This window comes from Solea senegalensis, linkage group LG7 (genome assembly GCF_019176455.1).
Source record: "Solea senegalensis isolate Sse05_10M linkage group LG7, IFAPA_SoseM_1, whole genome shotgun sequence".
Classification (NCBI taxonomy): Eukaryota; Metazoa; Chordata; class Actinopteri; order Pleuronectiformes; family Soleidae; genus Solea; species Solea senegalensis.
Genome location: NC_058027.1, coordinates 14,407,363 through 14,426,689, shown reverse-complemented (window position 1 = coordinate 14,426,689; position 19,327 = coordinate 14,407,363). Strand labels below are relative to the sequence as shown.

At 40.7% G+C, this 19,327-nt stretch overlaps 1 protein-coding gene across 1 annotated transcript; it reads right to left on the bottom strand.

Annotated features, from left to right (window-relative positions):
• Window positions 1-3,059: 3,059 nt before the first annotated feature.
• chrnb4 (cholinergic receptor, nicotinic, beta 4 (neuronal)) lies at window positions 3,060-12,059 on the bottom strand. Its single transcript, XM_044029656.1, has 6 exons — window positions 11,792-12,059; window positions 8,485-8,630; window positions 6,541-6,585; window positions 6,195-6,304; window positions 4,771-5,824; window positions 3,060-3,649 (listed from the first exon to the last, which is right to left on the bottom strand). Exons 1-6 carry the CDS (start codon window positions 11,838-11,840, stop codon window positions 3,485-3,487), a joined length of 1,569 nt encoding a protein of 522 aa, XP_043885591.1. The 5' UTR covers window positions 11,841-12,059; the 3' UTR covers window positions 3,060-3,484.
• Between the last annotated feature and the right edge of the window lie 7,268 nt (window positions 12,060-19,327).

The window sequence follows — 19,327 nt, the reverse complement described above, 5'->3', positions numbered from 1 at the left end:
TAAAATATAGCTTCTAGAAGAAGATTATGTTCATTATTATGTTATTTGTTGATGATATATGTTGTGTTCATTTGCAAACACAACAAAGGGCTCCTTAGTTATGGCAATCGGATATCGGAAAGTATTTGGATCAATACTACGATCATGATTGTTTATGATGATGAATTGGTAATTGTCATGGTGCACGCAATCTCTAATTCAAACTCAAAAAGCAGAGCAGAACGAAATAGAAAGAGCAAAAATACCCGGAGCATGAAACAGGTAACCAATAATGACTGAACGGAACACATTCAACTGCAAACAAAGAGACTGGGTAGACGTCAGGGGTCAGGGGTTAATTGGACACAGGTGAAACATATCAGGGTGGACCTGACAATCAACAAGGACAAACACAGGAAGAAAGCTACAAGCCCGGACACAAAATAAAAGAGGTTAACACAACAGAGCACAAGATGGCAGTGTGTGGCATATTTTGCCTTTTTTTCTTTTCTATTTTTTTTAATACTGTGGGGGGGAATAGAAAAACATGTCATCCATCTCTATATTCAGTCTGTGGTGGAAACATTTTCCACGGAGCGAGGACATGGACCCAGGTGGTGCTTGCAATGACGTCCATATTAAATCAACAAATGGCCTTCAAACCAGAATTATTGTTCTCTGTGTGCCGCTGTTGGGAGTTTTGGTGGCTCTCAGTGTGACAGATGTTTGATAGATTTTTTTTATATATATATATATATAAAGTTGTTCATATCCCCACCATCCCCCCAAAATGGCAATATGTGCAATGTTTCTTTTTTTTTTTCTCTGCCTTTATCATTTTGGTCACATTTACCCAACTGAAACTGCCTTCGATGATGAATAAATCCCTCGTAGCACGTAGGGTGACCAGGAGTGAGACAACGTCCCGTACTGTATTATTGGAAAACCTTTGAGGAAAAAGAAATAAGCAAAGAAAAGAAGATGCAGCTACAACAAACAAACAAAATGGGGAAAGTACTTGTAACTGGGTCAAGCCAGCTGAAGGAGTTTCTCCTTGAGTCATGTGGTCGTAGAAAAGCTTCGGTCAGAATTACAAATACTTATTTAGTTATTTATCTCTTACAAGTTGTCATACTTGTAAATGATGGAGCGTGTGAAAAATTGTCGCTGACTGGTTGTATATATTATAATCCATATCTTTTATAAAGCACCAGTAGCATAATTGATACATACAGTCTATCTTGTGTTAATTTCTTATGGTAAATCAACATTTTACACAACTTCTCAGCACTGATAACAGGCGTCCCACATCAAAATTTCTCTTTGTCCCTCATTTACTGTGTTGGGATCTGGTCATCGTAGCACCAGGGATGCCATCTGGTGTCATCTTAACTCCTTTAAGTGGGGCAAGCAAAAAGAGAATTGCTCCATTGGGGGACATTCACGTAGCGTGGAAATGCTAATTCGACCTTCAAGGCGTTTTCCTCGTCCCAAATGTTGGTCCACGTACACCTTTAGGTCCTCGGCTGTTATTTAAAGCTCTAATCATATCATGCTGTAAAAGCTGTTGATTTAAACAGACATGGAGATAAACATGTTGATAAAAACTAAAGACCACAAGATATAATTGTGGATAAAAATCCCAGTAGATCAGTCTCAAAAATACTCAGACCAGTTGTTGCCGTGAACAGATGTACTTCATAAGGTTGACTATATTTATTATGGCAAATCCTTGTTGGAGACACAGACGCTTGCATAACAGTCAGAGTGTTTCAGTGTATCTCTTACTAGCGACTACTGACATAAGGTTAGTGATTAATGGGACCTTACACCGAGTGATGAAAGACGATCTGTCCCACCACCACCACCTCCTTTGCTTGAAACTGAAACACATGGTGAATTATTGATGGATAAGATGCGACTTGGCCTTGTGTCTTCCCTAATGACAGGAACAGGAACAGAAAACAAATGATGATGAAAACATAAAGTAAAGCACACTCGGCCATTAACTAGATACTGATTGCTATCACTTGTTTTTAAATGGTCTTGCAGAAGAACCAACATTCTGCAGAATCTCTAACGAGCCCACTCAGCACTGTTTATTGAACAGTAATTGTGTTCCTGCACTTGCCCATCCGTACTAATAAGCACTTAACAGAAATCAATCGAGGTGCGAAGGCACAAGTCAGTGGCCATAAGATTTCAATGTCTGATGCAAAGAATAGTTGTGGTTTTAATTAAAATCAGCTCCACCTATAAGGTTTTGTTGTATCAGCATATGTTGCTTGATCCCACTTTGTGTGAGATGAAGTTGGCCCATCTTCATCTTCAAAAAAAAGAAAGATATGGGCTCATTGTGGACACATTTTATCACTGGCAACATTATGTAGATTAATCCAGCACTTTGGCAAACTGCTGACAAGTTTAAGACTCTATTGGGCGTACGAAACATTTGGTCAAACTAAATCACAACACTGTTACGTCTTTATTATTTATTCTTTTCATTGCACATCACATTTTGGTAATATAACTTACAAGCAAGATTCGTCACTCCTATCCCATCGTGTTGGTTATGATCCTGCAACAGTTCAGCGTGTGTGATGTCTTGCATAATTGTGTACAGTGACGACTACATTATATCCAGTATTGGAACAGTCCTTTGAAGTTATGAAGGGAAATGTTCTCAAGGCAATTAGTCACTTGCTGATACTGCTTCTTCAGAGGGAGACATGTTTTTGTCTTTTCCACTGCTGTACATTTTTTGTATTTACCTGTGAACCTCTCAGGTGCCATATTGGTGGAATTTGATGCCAATGACACACACATACACTCAAACACACACAAGGTTTGTGCAGCTCTTCTTTTAAGGACACTGTTATGACTTTGATTCATTTGGATAGCTTAAAGGGCTGTTTCACCCATTTGTGTCCCCATTTGGTCAAATAAAGAGTAAACTGTAAACAATTATGACACTGCTGTGTTTGTTTAATTCACATTCTATTACAGAGTTGGATTTCTTTACATTTTTATTTTATTTTTTATCTTTTACTCTTTTTTTTTTACTCATAAAACTTGTTATAATTGACAGAAACAGAGTGAAGATTTTATTTGCTTTGAAGGCAGTCACTTTGACGCTAACTTTTTGTCAGATGGGAATGAGACATGTATCTCAGATCCACTGTCTGATGACCAAATGTTTTTGGGTGAATTGGCCCTTTAAATCATATCCATAACTTTAACCATAAACACTTAATGCCTAACCCTAACCTTACTAGCGACGACGATTCAAATTTTAGCCCTTAACTTAACCAGTTTCTCAGAAATGAGGTTCTGTCTCAGCAGAATCAGGTTTTGATCTCCATGAGGACTACTGGTGCCAGAGAAGGTTCTAAAGAGGTAACAAATACAAGTACACACACACACACACACACATCTATTTGAATGTTTTTAACAGCTCAGTTGCTCAGTAAAGACTCCAAAGCTGCTCAGTTTCCCTCGTCTGTCATCAGATGCGTGGTGTGTCTGAACTGGGTTGCTGATTGGGAATAATCTGACTCTGGAAGAGGGGCTGAAGAAAGAGACCCAGGGTTCCCACCACACACACTATCACAAAGATCCACAGGAACAGTCGATCCACTACCATGGCCACGTACTTCCAATCCTCTATCACCTGCAAATACAAACATATCGGGGGTAAATTAATGAGCAGAGCAGGAGGGCACAATGTGTGACTGCGTGAATGAAACGTTAAATACTGAACGTGTGTGTGTGAGAGAGAGAGAGAACAACAATTGCCAACACATAAACTGTCAAGGGTCATTTCTCATTTCTCAAGGTCCCTTCCCCCAATTTATTGATTTGTCAGGGGAAGCAATTGATTAGCTGAAGTCTGACTTCAATTTACTGAGTCACAGCCACTACTTAAGGTTAGTGCTATTCTTTCCTGCACGTCAGAGGTCAACGACTGTGTGGTCAATGTTATTGCATCGATATATAAACACTTCTGGTTATGTTTAGGTTCCATAGATACAGTGTATTAACTGTGAACTCATCACTTCATCATCACGTCCGTTTGCCGTTTTCTGGATTTCTGATGTTGTCAGTATTTAAAGTGTGTTTTCACTTTCTCCCATCTGCATGTGCCCTGTCTGTTTGAATGTGTCTTCTGAAGATACAGTGTGTTGAGGTTTTACAGCAGCCATACTTTTGAAGGCATAGTTCAGGATTTTTGAAGTGTGATAAATTGATATACTGGCACATCAGCGCTGCGTGAGCTGTGCATGTCCCCTGCTGACCCCCTGGAGCCAGCAGCAGACATGGTGGTCAGTGAGGACACAAAGAAACACTACTTTTAGTTCATTCATTCATTCCATTCATCTTCTACTGTTTTACCCAAATCTGCATGTTATTGGGCTTTTGTTACTTAACACTTCTAAGTCTTGCACAAATAAAATCTATGCACGCTTAAGCCATTTACTGGTTAGAGTAAGTAAAATATTTCTGCTTAGCTTCTTTTCAGCAGTAAACTAGTAAAAAAATTACTGTAAAGAATGAAGGCATTGAGTTTTTGTTTTTGGTAATCATTCTTGTACTGAATCCATAGAAGCAACAAAGAAATAAAGATTATTATATTGTTTACTTTATATAAAGTTTCATAATATGTCAATATGTATATATATGTATAAATATATGTATACATATATATAAATATGTATAAATATGACATTAAACCTAACAAATGCAAAACACTGTATATTTTCAATAAAACCTTTGGATTCATTGTATACATACACTCTGATCATCATCATCTCCCATCATGTGCTCAGCCACAAAGCGGACACCGTTCACTGCCTCCTGGACATCAGCAGCCCACTCTGAGGTGCTTCTCTGATGAAGGTCCTTGGTGGAGGTGAAACCAGCAGGAAGGTAATCTGTGGAGTGTAAGTCTTCCTTCCTGTTGAAGTGACTGTAGCCCATTGAAGGAGCTGCATTTTTGTGTCCTGGGGTGGAGAAGGTAGAGTCAGAGGTCAGCAGGGCAGAAGATGACATGGTAATGCCTGTTTTGGATGCAACTGGGTAACCTAAACCCAAAATGTCTCTCCTTGCACATAGGCACCGCTGGTGTCGAAGACGCTGGCGGGCGGAGTTGTTGTGAGGGCGTCTCATGAAGAGTAAGGCAGGAAGTTTGACAAGAAATACCAGCTTGACCCAGGAAGGCATAGTGTGGGTGCTGGGAGAGCGGTGGTGCACGTTGAGCACACACACACTGGTGATGATGGAGAAGGTCACCAGCACCATGGTGAACATCAGGTACTTGCCAATCAGAGGCACGTCCAGTGAGGTGGGAGGAACGATCTTGGAGATTAAAAGCAGGAAAACAGTGAGAGCCAAAAGCACAGAGATGCAGAGGGTCATCTTCTCTCCACAGTCTGAAGGCAAGTAGAAGACCAGGATGGCCAGAGAGGTGATCAACACACAGGGGATGATTAGGTTTATGGTATAGAAAAGGGGCTTTCGCTTGATGATGAAGTCATACGTGAGATCTACATAAGTGGGATCCAGTGGGCTGACAGTCCGTCTGCCTGGAAGAGCCAAAATATCCCACTCGCCGCTGGGAGTGAAATCATCCATGCTAGCCGCTTCAGACTTCAAGATCAGGTCAATCTCAGTGTGGTCGTACGTCCATGAGCGGAACTTGAGGGTGCAGTTCTGCTGGTCGAAGGGAAAATGCTTTACCTCGATCTTACAGGCGCTTTTGTAAATGGCTGGAGGAAGCCAGTTGATGCTGCCATTGAAAAGAACAATGGCATTGGTGAAGACCGTCACCTCATAGGTACCATCAGCACTATCAGAAACAGAGGAGAGGTTTGTTTCAAGGTTGCAATCAAACAATCCTAAATACTGAAATCAAATAAACAGAAATCTTCACTGTGTATAAACTCTGGACGTCATCTCTGGAGATGTCAGAAGAGTGAGCAAGGAGAGCTTGCTTGTAATGTCAATTTTATAGCTTTTTATTTGCCAAGTTTTTTATTTGGTGCTATTATCTTGTCAGACGTCTATGTAGTTAGAGAAAATTGATGATTCTGTTCAGAAATGGAGGAGGAAGAAAACAGACAAATCTTCCGCTCCTCATATTTTAAATACAAAGGTTTCTCAAACAAACAGAGATTTTCCCAGCAACATGACATAAAGGCTGCTCCAGTGACGCTTACTTATTGTACAGAACAATATCTGGCAGCCATATGTGTCTGGATGGAATCCGCAGCTTGTCGATGCCTTCATACTTTGTGGGGTCCCAGGAGAGCCTGTAATCCACCCAGTGCTGCAGAGACAGAGACAGAGATCAGGCCGTGAAAGTCTGACTGTCACACTCAACACCAGCTCATTTCTAATTACATGCTTCATTATCAATAAAATACCCGGTGCGCAATTATAGGAGCAGTTGATTCCATTCCGATAGAGGAAGGGTGATATGGTTTAATTCAAGTTCAGGGAGAAAGAAATTAACAAGACAAGAGGTTACAAATAGCCTATAAGACAGAATTTCATCACATTTACCTGAGTGATCCAGACATTTGTGGTCATGATCTGCTCCCTTTCATTCTGAAAATGTGTAAAGAAAGGTCAGAATTAGTTTTCAACACATGGGTGCTGACATTTAGTTGTTGTATAATTAGTGTAAACTGGTGTGGAGTGGTTTACAGGCACGAATCTCAATTCCCTGCCTGAAAGGCTAATTAACCGTGACATAAAACAGCAAACATATTCTTAAAACTACGCTTTTATTAAATGAGCCTTTTGTAAAGTGGATTTATTCAGTTTTTTTCCAATGTTCCTACTGGCAGTCGTGTTTTCAATGAGTCTGTGCCCGACTGTCCCCTGAAATAAATGGCTAAATTAGCAAGATAGTAGTATAGAAGTATACTTTTTCATTTGTTTCCATGTCTTGTCACTAATTCTTGTGTCATTTCAGATCCCGCCTTTCTTCCATGCCAGGCAATCAACTAATTTCCCTCACCTGGTTTTCCCCGCCCATCTCCTCACCTGCAGTCTGTCTGCTCATTAGTCCCCCTCAGTGTATATATACTAGCCCATTTTCATTTGACATTGTCTTGTGTTCGTTTTCTTGCCAAGTTCTCCAGCACTTCCAATTAGCCGTCTTGTTCTGACCCTGTTTTGCCTGACTGTGACTGATCTCCTGGGTTTGACCTGTTGGACCTAGTAAACTGCCTTTTCCTCTGCCTCGTAGTCACGCTTTCGGGTTCTCCCTTGCCAGTACCAGCGAACGTGACAACAACAAGTGATTGGTCTCTGTTGTTTTGACAATTCTGTCGAGTCACACAGGATGAATTACCATCTCCAGTGTTGGCAGGAGCACCAGCAGCTTTAACTGCAAACCATAACTTATAAACCATTTGCATGACTAAGGTGTATCATCCTTCTACACCTTCTACAGTATTCTCACGTGTAGGACCAAATGCAATATATTTTAACATTTAAAAATTGAGGTAAAAAAGAGAATTCTCCCAATGTCAGGAGCCCAACACAAACAAAAACCACTCATCAAATTGTTGTAAAATACATAAAAATAAAAGCAATAATAATGAAATACAAGCAATAACAATTTGCACTAATGACTGATTGTAATGTCCGATTACACAATTGCAATTAAACTGTCCCACTTCCCTCTAATTGTCTTGTCTGACATCTGGTTTGACATGAGTTCAAATGTAACTGTATCTCTTCTCCTGTTGCTTGTTAACATGCTTGTTTATAGCACTGTCATGACACTGTCATGACATACAATTGCAATAAAAGTGTGACCAAATGCCAATTGCCCAAAGGGCTACAACGGAAACTCATAAACTGAGCCGGTGAATGAGCCTCGCTGCCTCCGACTGTAGCTGGGAGGAGCCTCCACTGTAAATCTGAGAGGAGCCTCTGTCACTGTGGGTAAAACAACTTTACGGCCCCTTTTAATGCAATGTGCTGAAGTTTCAATCTGCACATGACAGAGGCAGAGTGACCACATCCACCCTTGACTTCACCCGTCCTGCTCAACACAGGCTGGATTGGAAATAAACTGCATTCTCAAAGCCGTGGAACACGTGATCTGCCTTTCATCCTTTCATTTCCTGCACTTCAGCAGTTATATGCAAAGGGTGTTTGTGCAATACCCACACTCTCCAGCCACTTTATTAGGCACACATGTTCAACTGTTGAACACAAATATCCAATAGACCAGTCACATCGCAGCAACTCAATGCATGTAGGCATTCAAACAACGGAAGGTGATTTAAATGACTTTGAATGTGCCAAGGTTGTTAGTGCCAGACTGGATGGTCTCTCAGTGTTTCAGAAACTGCTGACCTACTGGGATTTTCACACACAGCCACCTCTGGGGAGGATTACAGAATGGTCAGAAATCCAGTGAGGTATCCAGAGAGTGCACACACACAAACACACACTACTAAATGCAAGCACATCCTCCCGATGTCTTACCACACTGATGAGCTGTGCAAGAGACACTTGGAGCTTCACTGTAACTCTTTCGGTCCTGTTCACAGCCGGACGGATGAGCGGATTGTAGCGCTCCTTCCCCAGCAGCCAGTTCATGAGCCGCTCCTCTGAGTCAGCACTGCTGATGCCTGGTGACACAGTTTGTACAGTATTTTTATTTTGATCCACAGTTACAATCAAAATGATAGAATCAAGACAACGTTTTCAGACAAAGTTGCTGTGGTTGATGAAAAATGAGAATTTCAAAGTGTATTAATATTTTGTCTCTTTAAGGCTGCAGCCCCTACTTAATAAATAAAGTTGTCTAAAAAAAAAGAGGGACAGAAGTGTGGCCCTCTCAAGAAACATGATAAATAATTTGATATGAACCATGTGAAATGATGGGTTGTAATAAACTCTGCCCGTGCTTTCATCTTCAAAAACCAGCCAGAGTGGCGGCTATATTTGTAAAAACTTCACACTAATTGTTCATCATCTCCCTGCTGAGACAGCACAGACATGACCCCTGATCCTGTTTTTATACTTTGTACTTAATAAGACCAGCAGCTGTCAATTAAGAAAACGAGGATGGCTACTTTGTGAACGTGGCCCTAAAATTTTAATGGAGACCCCAAAGCCATATTTAAATAACTTAAGATGAAGGCAAATACTTGTGCAGAATGTTATAAAATGAACATGTCCTTCCATCAAGACTAGGCTTATAAAATGCCAATACGTCAGCTCCATCCATCTCTTCTCCTCATCCGTGCTAAACGATGGCCGTGTCAAGGGAAAAGACAAGCTTGACGAAAAGTGATGAGCAGCGCCGTCCTTCTAGAGCAGCATGAATATATGAATAGCACCACCTTCGTACTACATCCGTTTTCTTTACATGCAGGCAGTCATGTATGTATATTAGCCTTCCTCTTCCCCCGTATCAAACTGAGTGTGTCATTATCGGCTCACAGACTCCTGGAGCTTTGCAGATTGTGGCACACTGACACTCCGGCACCTCAGGTCACTACATGCTCGACATGCAGCCATGACCGTTGCCAATCATTTGGCTGCAGTTCCATCCAGCACAGTCAGATATCAACAGCACTCCTCAGCAGATGGTGTGTTGTCAAAGCCGTTGGAGACCAGAGTCAAACAAGCCCCACTGTCCCCAGAGGCAAAGACCACATGCAGCTTGTTAATCACCTGCTATGTGCGTGTGTGTGTGTGTGTGTGTTGGTTAGGGTGAAACAAACTTGAGAGTGCAGCACTGACACTGCATTGGTTGCGTCTGAGGTCATGTGTTTTAATGCAACAAAGTCAACTGTTGGAGTTGGTGTGGTTACTGGTGTGGTTAAATAAAAATGAAAGATGGTATAGAAAGTCTGTCTCATGACATCAAAGCATAGGGTACCAGATCACCAAAGTGAGCACAGTAGACGGAGAGATGGAAACCCAGGGAAAATGGATTCCACACTTCATATCAGGTACAAAATCCAACGCTAATTAACTCTAATATCTTTATTATTTTTGCTTTTTATTGCAAAGATGCTCTCTGGAGTAGAATGAGGAAGATGCCAGAATAAGATGTGAAGTGTGAAGGGAACTCGAGGGGAGGGCTATAATTTGCCACTGGCGCAGCTTTGCCTGCCAATATGGTGGTGATAAAGGCCCCTTCCATTACACAGGCCACCATCTTGTGCCAAAATGTGTCTGTAGCAGCTCAAATGAACATGTTACACATTTTGAACCAGTAGCTCTGCCCACATCTGAAGCATGAAATGAAATAGTGTTTACATAACACCGTTTTTGGTATTGGAAGGCCACCGTAGTTCCCTGATCTGCTTGGGAAAGGTAACAATGCACGGATGAGTCCTCCATTTGTTGCAGTCTCATCATTAGATGTAATTAATTAATACACATTGGACTTCAAATTTGAAATGTACACTTTACATTGCGGGCCACACGGTGGTATAGTGGTTAGCACTCTCGTCTTGCAGCGAGAAGACATGGGTTTGATCCCCGGTTGGAACAAGTGCCTTTCTGCATGGAGTTTACATGTTCTCCCACAGTCCAAAAACATGCAATGTGACTGGCGAACTGTCCAGGGTGTACCCCGCCTATCGCCCGATGTAGCTGAGATTGGCACAGCACCCCCCGCGACCCTCTGGTGGAGGATAAAGCGGTTAGATGATGACTGACTTTACATCGCACCCAAACCAGTTATCTGGGAAATGTAGAAGCACATAAAGGAAGGACTATGTGGCAGTGTATTTATACACAACCTGTGTGACTGTGGATCACGTTAAAAAGTTAACAAAGATGGAGTGTGTTATTTTAACTCCATTAATCAGAGTGTTCAAGCTATACTGTCCATCAATCACTTAGGTCATGGGAAACAGACAAAGTCATTTCCTGAAAATATTGTTGTATTTGTTGCTTTTGTTAAAAATTCAAAAAAGCAGGACTGTGATGGTGTTGAAATACAGACTTCTTTGAAATTACCATGATTATTCATTTTCTATTTTATTATTAAACTTTTTAATAATTAGAAAATAGTAGGGGTGCACACTATTATTGGCACAATATCGGTGTCTGCCAATATTGGCTTTGAAATGTATCAGATATCGGCAAGCACAGCAACATCCCCTGATATGGAGACTAAAACAGGCTGAATAGGTTGCTGCCTCACCAACTATCATGTGTTATGTTTAATTATTTTGCTTGATGAGAAAATGTATATCTACATCTGATTATGTAAAATATTATGTTAATTTCACTACCCTAACCCTAGAAGAGAGTCTAAAAGACCTATGCAGATGATATATCGGCATTGGTCATTGGTCCAGGTTTATCAGCATATTGGCCAAAAGTCCAATATCATCATCCCTAGAAAACAGAATAAAATCTGGGGTATGTACTAGGGCTATAACTAATCATTAATTTCCTTATCGATTAATCTGAGGATTATTTCTGCAATTAATCCAAAAAATGGCAATGATTTCAAATGTTTTTTGTTTTTTTAGTAGTTGACATTTTGCACCTTTTAAGTATGTTTTGTGGTATCAAGCAAAGAAGCCAGGACATATAAATTCACATTTAAATAACAGACAGTGACAGATCGAGAGCTTTAAAAAAAGAAGAAGAAGTGAATTCATTAACAAAATAGTTGCCTAAAAAAAACTTCTCAAACTTCTCAAATCAAAAGCTGACATTATACTTTGGGAGAGGTAAAAGAAGAAGAAGAAGAAGAAGAGGCTCACAGACACGCACATGCCAGAAACCAGTGAATAAATGAAAAGACAGACACACTCACAGTGAATCAGGGAGAAAAGGTAAGCGAGGACGGGGAGAGCCCGAGTCATTTTCCCGACACCATCTGCTCCGTCAGTGATGAAGCCTCACGGTTGCCGCGTCCAGCGCGCTTCCTCTGGGACATGCCGGACTGGAGGCACTCAAAGACCGGGGAAACTGCCGTCACAGCCGCCTCTCTGCACACGGGTCTTCACGCTCCGCCGCCAACGAGCACTGAGTGACCGTGCAACCGTGGCGCGCTGCTCTCGTCTCCTGCAGGACCTCCACCCAGTCTGACCAGCCACTGCAAGTTCTCAGCAGCTCAGCTTTAGATGTGCCGATGCTCTTCACTCTATTTCAACAACAAATAAGTTGAATTTATTTATGAAAGAATAAACGCTTTGTTGAGAACAGGCCTGAGTGGGTGGGAAGTGACTTTAGTAATATTTTCCCCACACTTTGATATATTGTTAAGATTCAGCATCTTCTTACATGATTACATAGAAACTGCAACATGTAACGTTGTCTTAGAAATAAATAGCATGCTATTATTACACAGCCAGAGCAGGGCAATTTTCAATAAGAGTATATACATAAAATGATTTAGAACAAAAAATATCACACACAATAAAAACAAGATGAAAGGCTTTGAGTGTCCAGCCTACACTCAAATTTAAATTGATATTTTTAAGAGCACAGTGGGGGGTTTTCACAGTTCCCTATCCTATATTCAAATATTATTGTAAACAAAGAATGTGACATTATTTACATATGACTAATAAAATATTACAACTTACTTCTGATAATTCCCGTGTGTGTGTGTGTTAATATCTCTGCCGCAGATTAGTTTCCGACTGCCCAAACATGCTTGACTTCAACCAAAAGTCAGCATGCAGTTCATATTTATCCCGGTGCAGATGTTGATACACACAACAGGGTTTAATTCTCTATACAGCGCTGCTGTATGTGACAATCTCTGTGACTTATGGCGACTTCACCCGGCTTTGGCAAGTGTGCTCAGGAGAGGACAGTAAATAATTCTCTGGTCATGTGTCCAGTCAGGACCGGAGCAGCAGTGCAATCTGAGGGGAGCAGATTTACAACGGCCTCACTGCTTAAAGGCTCATTATAAAAGCTGCTAAAGGAACTGTATCAGACATGAGGTGCAGCCCCAATGACTCTCCTGGGGTTATAAATTTCAACTCCACAGATTTCTGTATGGCGTCATTGAGAGCAGATCATTTTAAGGACTGATCTTTAGGGGGGTCTGGTCTTTACTTATTCGATCAGGACCCAGTGGCAGAGCAGTGGATCCACAGTTTGCTCATTTGTTTGAAAAATCCTATATATGCCAGACGTCCATCCATCCATCCACCAGACATCTGGCAACAGCCTTTTAAAAGAAAGTATAATTGCACACAAGTGTTTCTGGTGTCTGACAAGTGTGTTACTTCAGAGAAATATTGTGTCAGAGACTGCATGTGTGAAAGATGGTAATTGACACATTAAACTCTTGTTTTTGTTGTTGCAGAGTTTCAGTTTTTCGTATTCACTCCATTTTGTGTCAGATTAGAATAATCTGACAAGGCCCTGAGCTCCCATCACAGTGAAGATCAGCTCTGCTTTTACGTTTCTGTATAACATCACATCAATGTTGAATGGTTTGCTTTAAGAACTCAAGTTATTGCGACACAATGCAACACATTTAAGGAAAAATTAAACGTCACATGGATGAAAAGCTGGAAAGAAACACGTTAAAGTTCATATGCAGCTATTTGTGGCGGCCAATTAGTTTTTTTTTGGTACAAAAATGTGGTTGTGGATGAATGATAAATACTTTAACACTGAGGCAGAAAGTGGATGTTTCTATTGAATGAAAAGCACAGAATGACAGTTTAATAATATAGAATGAGAAGCTTTTTCATGACAGTGCAGTGTGATTTCACATGGGGATAACCTGCATTTTCTTTGAAACCCCAGATTGGGGGGAAATTACATTGCATGAGTGATACATTGCACCAGTGTGGGTTTTGTCTTTTCATTTCCACACCAAAGTTACATTAAATTGACAATTGATTGTAATATTCTAAATTTACAATTAGTAATATGTGTAATTTTGTGAATGACCATCTCTTTCATCAGTGATAAAAGCGCAGACATCCTCCTTGAAATGCAGACAGAATCATTGCTGAATGGAGAGGAGGAAAGTTGGACTTTGGCTTAAAGTCAAGGATTCCATCACTGATATCTCATCGATAGACAAATGAAGGCCTGTCAGAGTCATGAGGTCAAACATAAACAATACAAATTTCAAAATGTCCCCTTAAACATTTGTGTGATGGTAAGTGTGAGGCTACAATCAGTGTTTTCCGCACTCCTGCTCTCTTCTCCTCACAGTTTATGTCTTCACACAAATTACATTTATGCTATAACTTAATGATGCATTTCATGCATGTCACACATGGTGAACGATGCCTTGTTTTGAATGGTTTATGTTTTTATGCAAGACAAATTCCCTTTTGGGCAATAAAGGTTTCACTCATTCATCGTTTATTAATCCCAGGTGTGCAGCCATATAACTTTACTGGGTTTTTTTTGCGCTAGTGGTGAGGATCAATGGATTGGATCTGTTTGTTGTTAATACTGTGCTACACTGTGGTCCAGAATTTCTTACACACATCAGCCACTTCATTAAAAACAACGAATTAAGTGATCGACGATAAAGGATAGAGTGGTTTTCTGGTTTAAGACTGAACTTGTGCATTCAGAAATAGTCTCCTGCATATCTTGTTTTAGAGAGTTTGACTTTTGGAATTACCTTTCTTTAATATTAAACCTGTCTCACCATTATCCTCTGACCTCTGGCATCAACAAAGCACTTTCACCTAGAGAACTGTGTTTTTCTGATCATTCTTTGTGAACCCTGGGCTTGAATGCGAAAATACCAGTAGAACAGCAGTTTCCATTCCACATTGAAAACTGCTTTAAATCACCTTTTTTTTCTCCCCATCACATGCTTAAATGCCTATAATCTGCTGACATGTGAATGGCTGATTAGATATTTGTGTTAACATGCAGTTGAAGTGTACCTAATGAAGTGGTTAGTGGGAAGTCTGTGTCTTTAGTCCATGGTGTTACAACCAGGGGAAAACCTAATAAGGAGACTTCCTCTTCCAAACTCCCAAGAAACCAGCAACAACCTAAACAAACCATTTTAAAGGTTTATTTAAAAACAAGCACAAAATGTCCACTCCCAGGATGCAAACATATGTCATTCAATCAAACATGCACACCTGCAGCCCATCTCACACTCACATGCAGACACACACGCACAAGGAAATAGCAGTCGCGACCCTGCGGTTAAATTAGGATTTAATCGAAAGATAACCTAGAGAAAGTGGAAAACACTGAAAACGAGCCACATGACTGGTTGACAGAGAACCTGTTGACGCACCGACCGAGACATTGAGCGTGAGACATTTTTCTGTGTGCCAGGGAAGCGTGATGGAGGAGAAATAGCTAATCAAAGAATTGCTGCTCTTGCAGTACCATGTTGCACCACTGCAGTCACATCCTGTGAGGGATATATATCAAGCAGGCAGTTCATTACCTGAAGTGCTTGGCTCCTCTACCAGTGAGTCTCAGCCTCATGTGAAGGCATCAATTACACACCACACGTCGCCTGCACAGGGATCAAACTATCTCGTTGGTTCATGCCATTTCTTTAAGTACTAATGATGAAAAAGTCTGATATTTTTCTACGTAGTCAAAAAGAAAATCACTTTTATCACCAAAGGGGTTGTTTATAGTATTTTTTGTTATATACTAAGCTCTCTGTCTGCTTCAGGCTTCTGGCTGGAACTAACTATTAAATGTTTGGCACATCCGCTCTGCCTGAGCCACGAATTTTGTATCTATTATACACTGACCACAAAAAGAAAAGTGGTTTATTGATTATTATTCCTTCATGCAAACTGTCTTATAGGCTGTTTTGAAAAGGGCAGACTTATCAAAGAGTGGACAGTCTTCAGCATGTGCTTTCAGACATGCGATTGTCCACAGAAGTTGTTTTGGACATCCACCTGAAATTGTCCTGCCCAAACCTTAATGAGAAAACGCCCACAATTGTTTGGAAGCGAACCAATATTGGAAGAACGAACAAAGCGCAATAGGCAGCCAGTGGGAGAGGTAATTTTTCCTGCCCAATATCAGTTATGTCAGACTGAGCCGTCTGTAATTAATAGTCTCAGGAGAAGACAGATTAGCTTGTTCATTAATGTATTCTGCTGTGGTGATATCGCTCCTCAGTGTCAGATTCAATATGTCATACAGCCTCAGTGATGAAGATAAATGGTCTTGTGTGACAGCAGCAGATAAAGCAGGAGTTAATGTGACCTCCTGAATGTACTCCGTAGTGCCATTTTCTTTTTCTTTTTTCTTTTTCAGCTGAGCAAGGGGTATAAACCACACCTGTCTACAGGCGCAGCCTCACAAATCCTGAAGGGATCGATTGGTCTGAGCCATCCCTGATATCCTCTTTCCCACCGAAGTCTGATTTAGAGGTGGCCTTCTCCTAATGTCCACAGTCAAGGAGCTTGTACGGTCACTTTAGCCAACGGTGCCCTCACTGAGGATTTTGATTGAAAGATGAAAGGTTGGTTTTGCCAAATCGTGTGTCAAAGTGTGAACATTCAAAGGCCGACAGACAACTATGATGAACAGCTGTCACTTTGCCCGGCGTGCGCTGTTTAATGCATACCAAAAAGAATGTACAGCCTTTGAGAGTGTCTTGAAAACAGTAAGCACAAGTTGGTCTACATGTTTGAAAACAACTGTCCTCCTGTGTTGATAGAGCTGGAAAAATGATTCCGTTTGCCACTGCGAGGATTTTACTTTGACACTTTTTTCTGACTTGCATTCCTGCCATCACAGCTGACTGGAATCAATTCTTTCTGCCCTAGATGAGATCTTAATGTGCTTTGGAAGGTGTGTCTAAGAGCTCCTGGATGTGCTCTCAGTTGAAACAAAGCCATGCAAACTGTATCTGTAAATCTTCTCTTTCCACTTCTTTGGTTACAAGAAAGAGTCGGACGTCTGTCACAGGCTAAATTCAGGGCGATACGCAGATAAAAGGGAGAAGGATAAGACACAGATAAGAGATGTTTGGTTGGTGCTCCTGGGATATCTGCTGTGTAACCGCCTGAAGTTGCTTGCTTTTAATTGGATGTTTTATTTATCTATTCATGCACTATTCTTTCTCATGTGTACATTTATAAAAGCGTCATTCGTATTAAGTATGTTTTTTTGTTTTGCCTTCATGTTAGTTGCCACAACGGATTTGGTACTGATACTGATGTTACACTCAGACTATTGCTTGTTGCTCCCTCACACACAGAAATTGACAAAAGCATTAAACCCAAATTGTAGTGCTAGTTTATGATTAACCATAAATATAACCTGGTACCCATTTCTCTGAAACGTAAAGATTACACATTCCACTAACAAGGTAAATAAAGCTTCTAAAGATATTGAAATAAAAAGTCTTAGTAGCTTCATGACGTCTTTTTCATCATGGCTATATGTTTCTCAGATGTCCGAAAATACAGTTCCATCCTAGAGTGCATTGCTGCATAGAGGCACACAGTCAGGTTGTTCACTCCGTCCATTTTGGAAGTAAAATGTACTGAGTCTATCATTGATATTGTATCAAGATGAAATAATGCTGCATTAAGTTCTCTGAACTCATCTAACAGGAAGAACAGGAGACTGTGGCCCTGGACATAATTATGATAGTTTAGGACTGACAGTGCAACTCTGGTGTGGATCTTTGAAGCTGAAGCCCTCTCCCGGGACTCATAGGGTGAGAGCTGCAAGATTCAATCAATGGCTATCAATACTGGACATGGAAATGACCTGCCTGGGCCTGACCAGAAGTGTGAGATGGGTAATACACCACTGGTCCCACAGGGAGAATTCATCTAAGGGAGCCCAAGATTAATCCACATTTGCATGAAGTGAGAAACTCATTATCTAGCACAACATACATGGAAAATAGCACATGTGGTTTAAGTCTTACTGGTACAAAAAAAGTTCTAGTTGTGAAGAAAATTAGGCAGGCTGTTATCACAAATAGTTTGGATCCATGGTGGCACCACCGTGAAGCATCAGTGCTAAGGAAATACCTGGAAAGTGCCTTTATTTTTGACTTGGCTGATACGTCCATGGTGTATCATTGCAGTGTGTGTGTGTATTGCTTCTCGGTTAATATCTTGGGATAATGACGTACATTTGTCCAGGATTATGTTACCGTGATTCAATTCTGTGTCTGTGTTACCATCAAACCAACTCTCAGGGGAGAGGTCTGGAGAGGATGAAACCTCTCTGTCACATCCATGGTACCCGAGAGACCACAGAGATCTCATCCTGGGGGGGGGGCTGGGTTCAGATGGTGAAGTGAGTGATAGCACTGCGTCTGTCTGGACCAGCTGCTAATGATGCAGGGCATAGGAAATCAACTAACCACAGGCATCATGGCTGGTAGCTACTATAAAATAAGTTTAAGAGATTTGACGTGAAGCAGCATTTCCCAGATGGAATTCTGACTATCCATCAATTACAAAACAAATACCCTCAGGCCAAAGGGATTGTTTTTTTAGTTCCTGGTGGTGGAGTTGTAGATGCTTTCCATTCCTTTTCTGTCTTCGATGTCATGCACCAATACTGTGAGCTTGAATTATGGGATAATCAACAATTTTGACAAATACTTGCTGGGTAATACTTGCTAATAGGTTATTACCAACAATTTTACCACTCATTGCTATTAAGAACAATGAAAACAAGTATGATAATTCAAACATATAAGGCTAAATAAGTCAGTGTGCGACACAAGCACACATGAACCTAGTTACAGTAGCTTTAGTGATGCTATTGGGCAGATTTCTGAACCATTTGACCAGCAGTTCCCATTCCAGTCATTGTGTTAAGTTATCTCATCAGTTCCTGACTGTAGCTTCACAGTTACTGTGAGTGGAGTTCTTCAATCTTCAAATGCAACTCATTTGAGCATACTTCTAATGTGTTAAAAGGATCTTTCAATCACATGTCAAAAATCAGCTTGACGTAGACTGCTTCGAGTCAATGCAAAGAAAGTTGAGAATTTAACAAGATTTTCTTTGACCTTGAGTACTGGACATTTGAGACATCTTATGTTTCATTTTCTTGTAATGTAATGTGATTTATTTGTTTAATATGGCATTTGAAATGCACATAAGAAGAAGAAGAGGCCAGTTTGACATTAGAAACAATGATTTTCCATTTCCTACTTGATCAATTGTATGGTTGTGGAACCTCTCCTTGGCATTCACCAGAGAGAAATGTCAGGGCTTTGTCCTTGGATTGATTAGATCTAGCATTGATCCTAGCATTGTATAATTTAGCTTGAGTAGCTAATCTTAAAATGAACTATGTTCCAGTTCATTTTCAGCCTGCATGGCCGATTATACTGCTAATATATGAAGAAGTGATTGGGCCAGTGTGAAAAAGTGGCAGGTCTGACTGA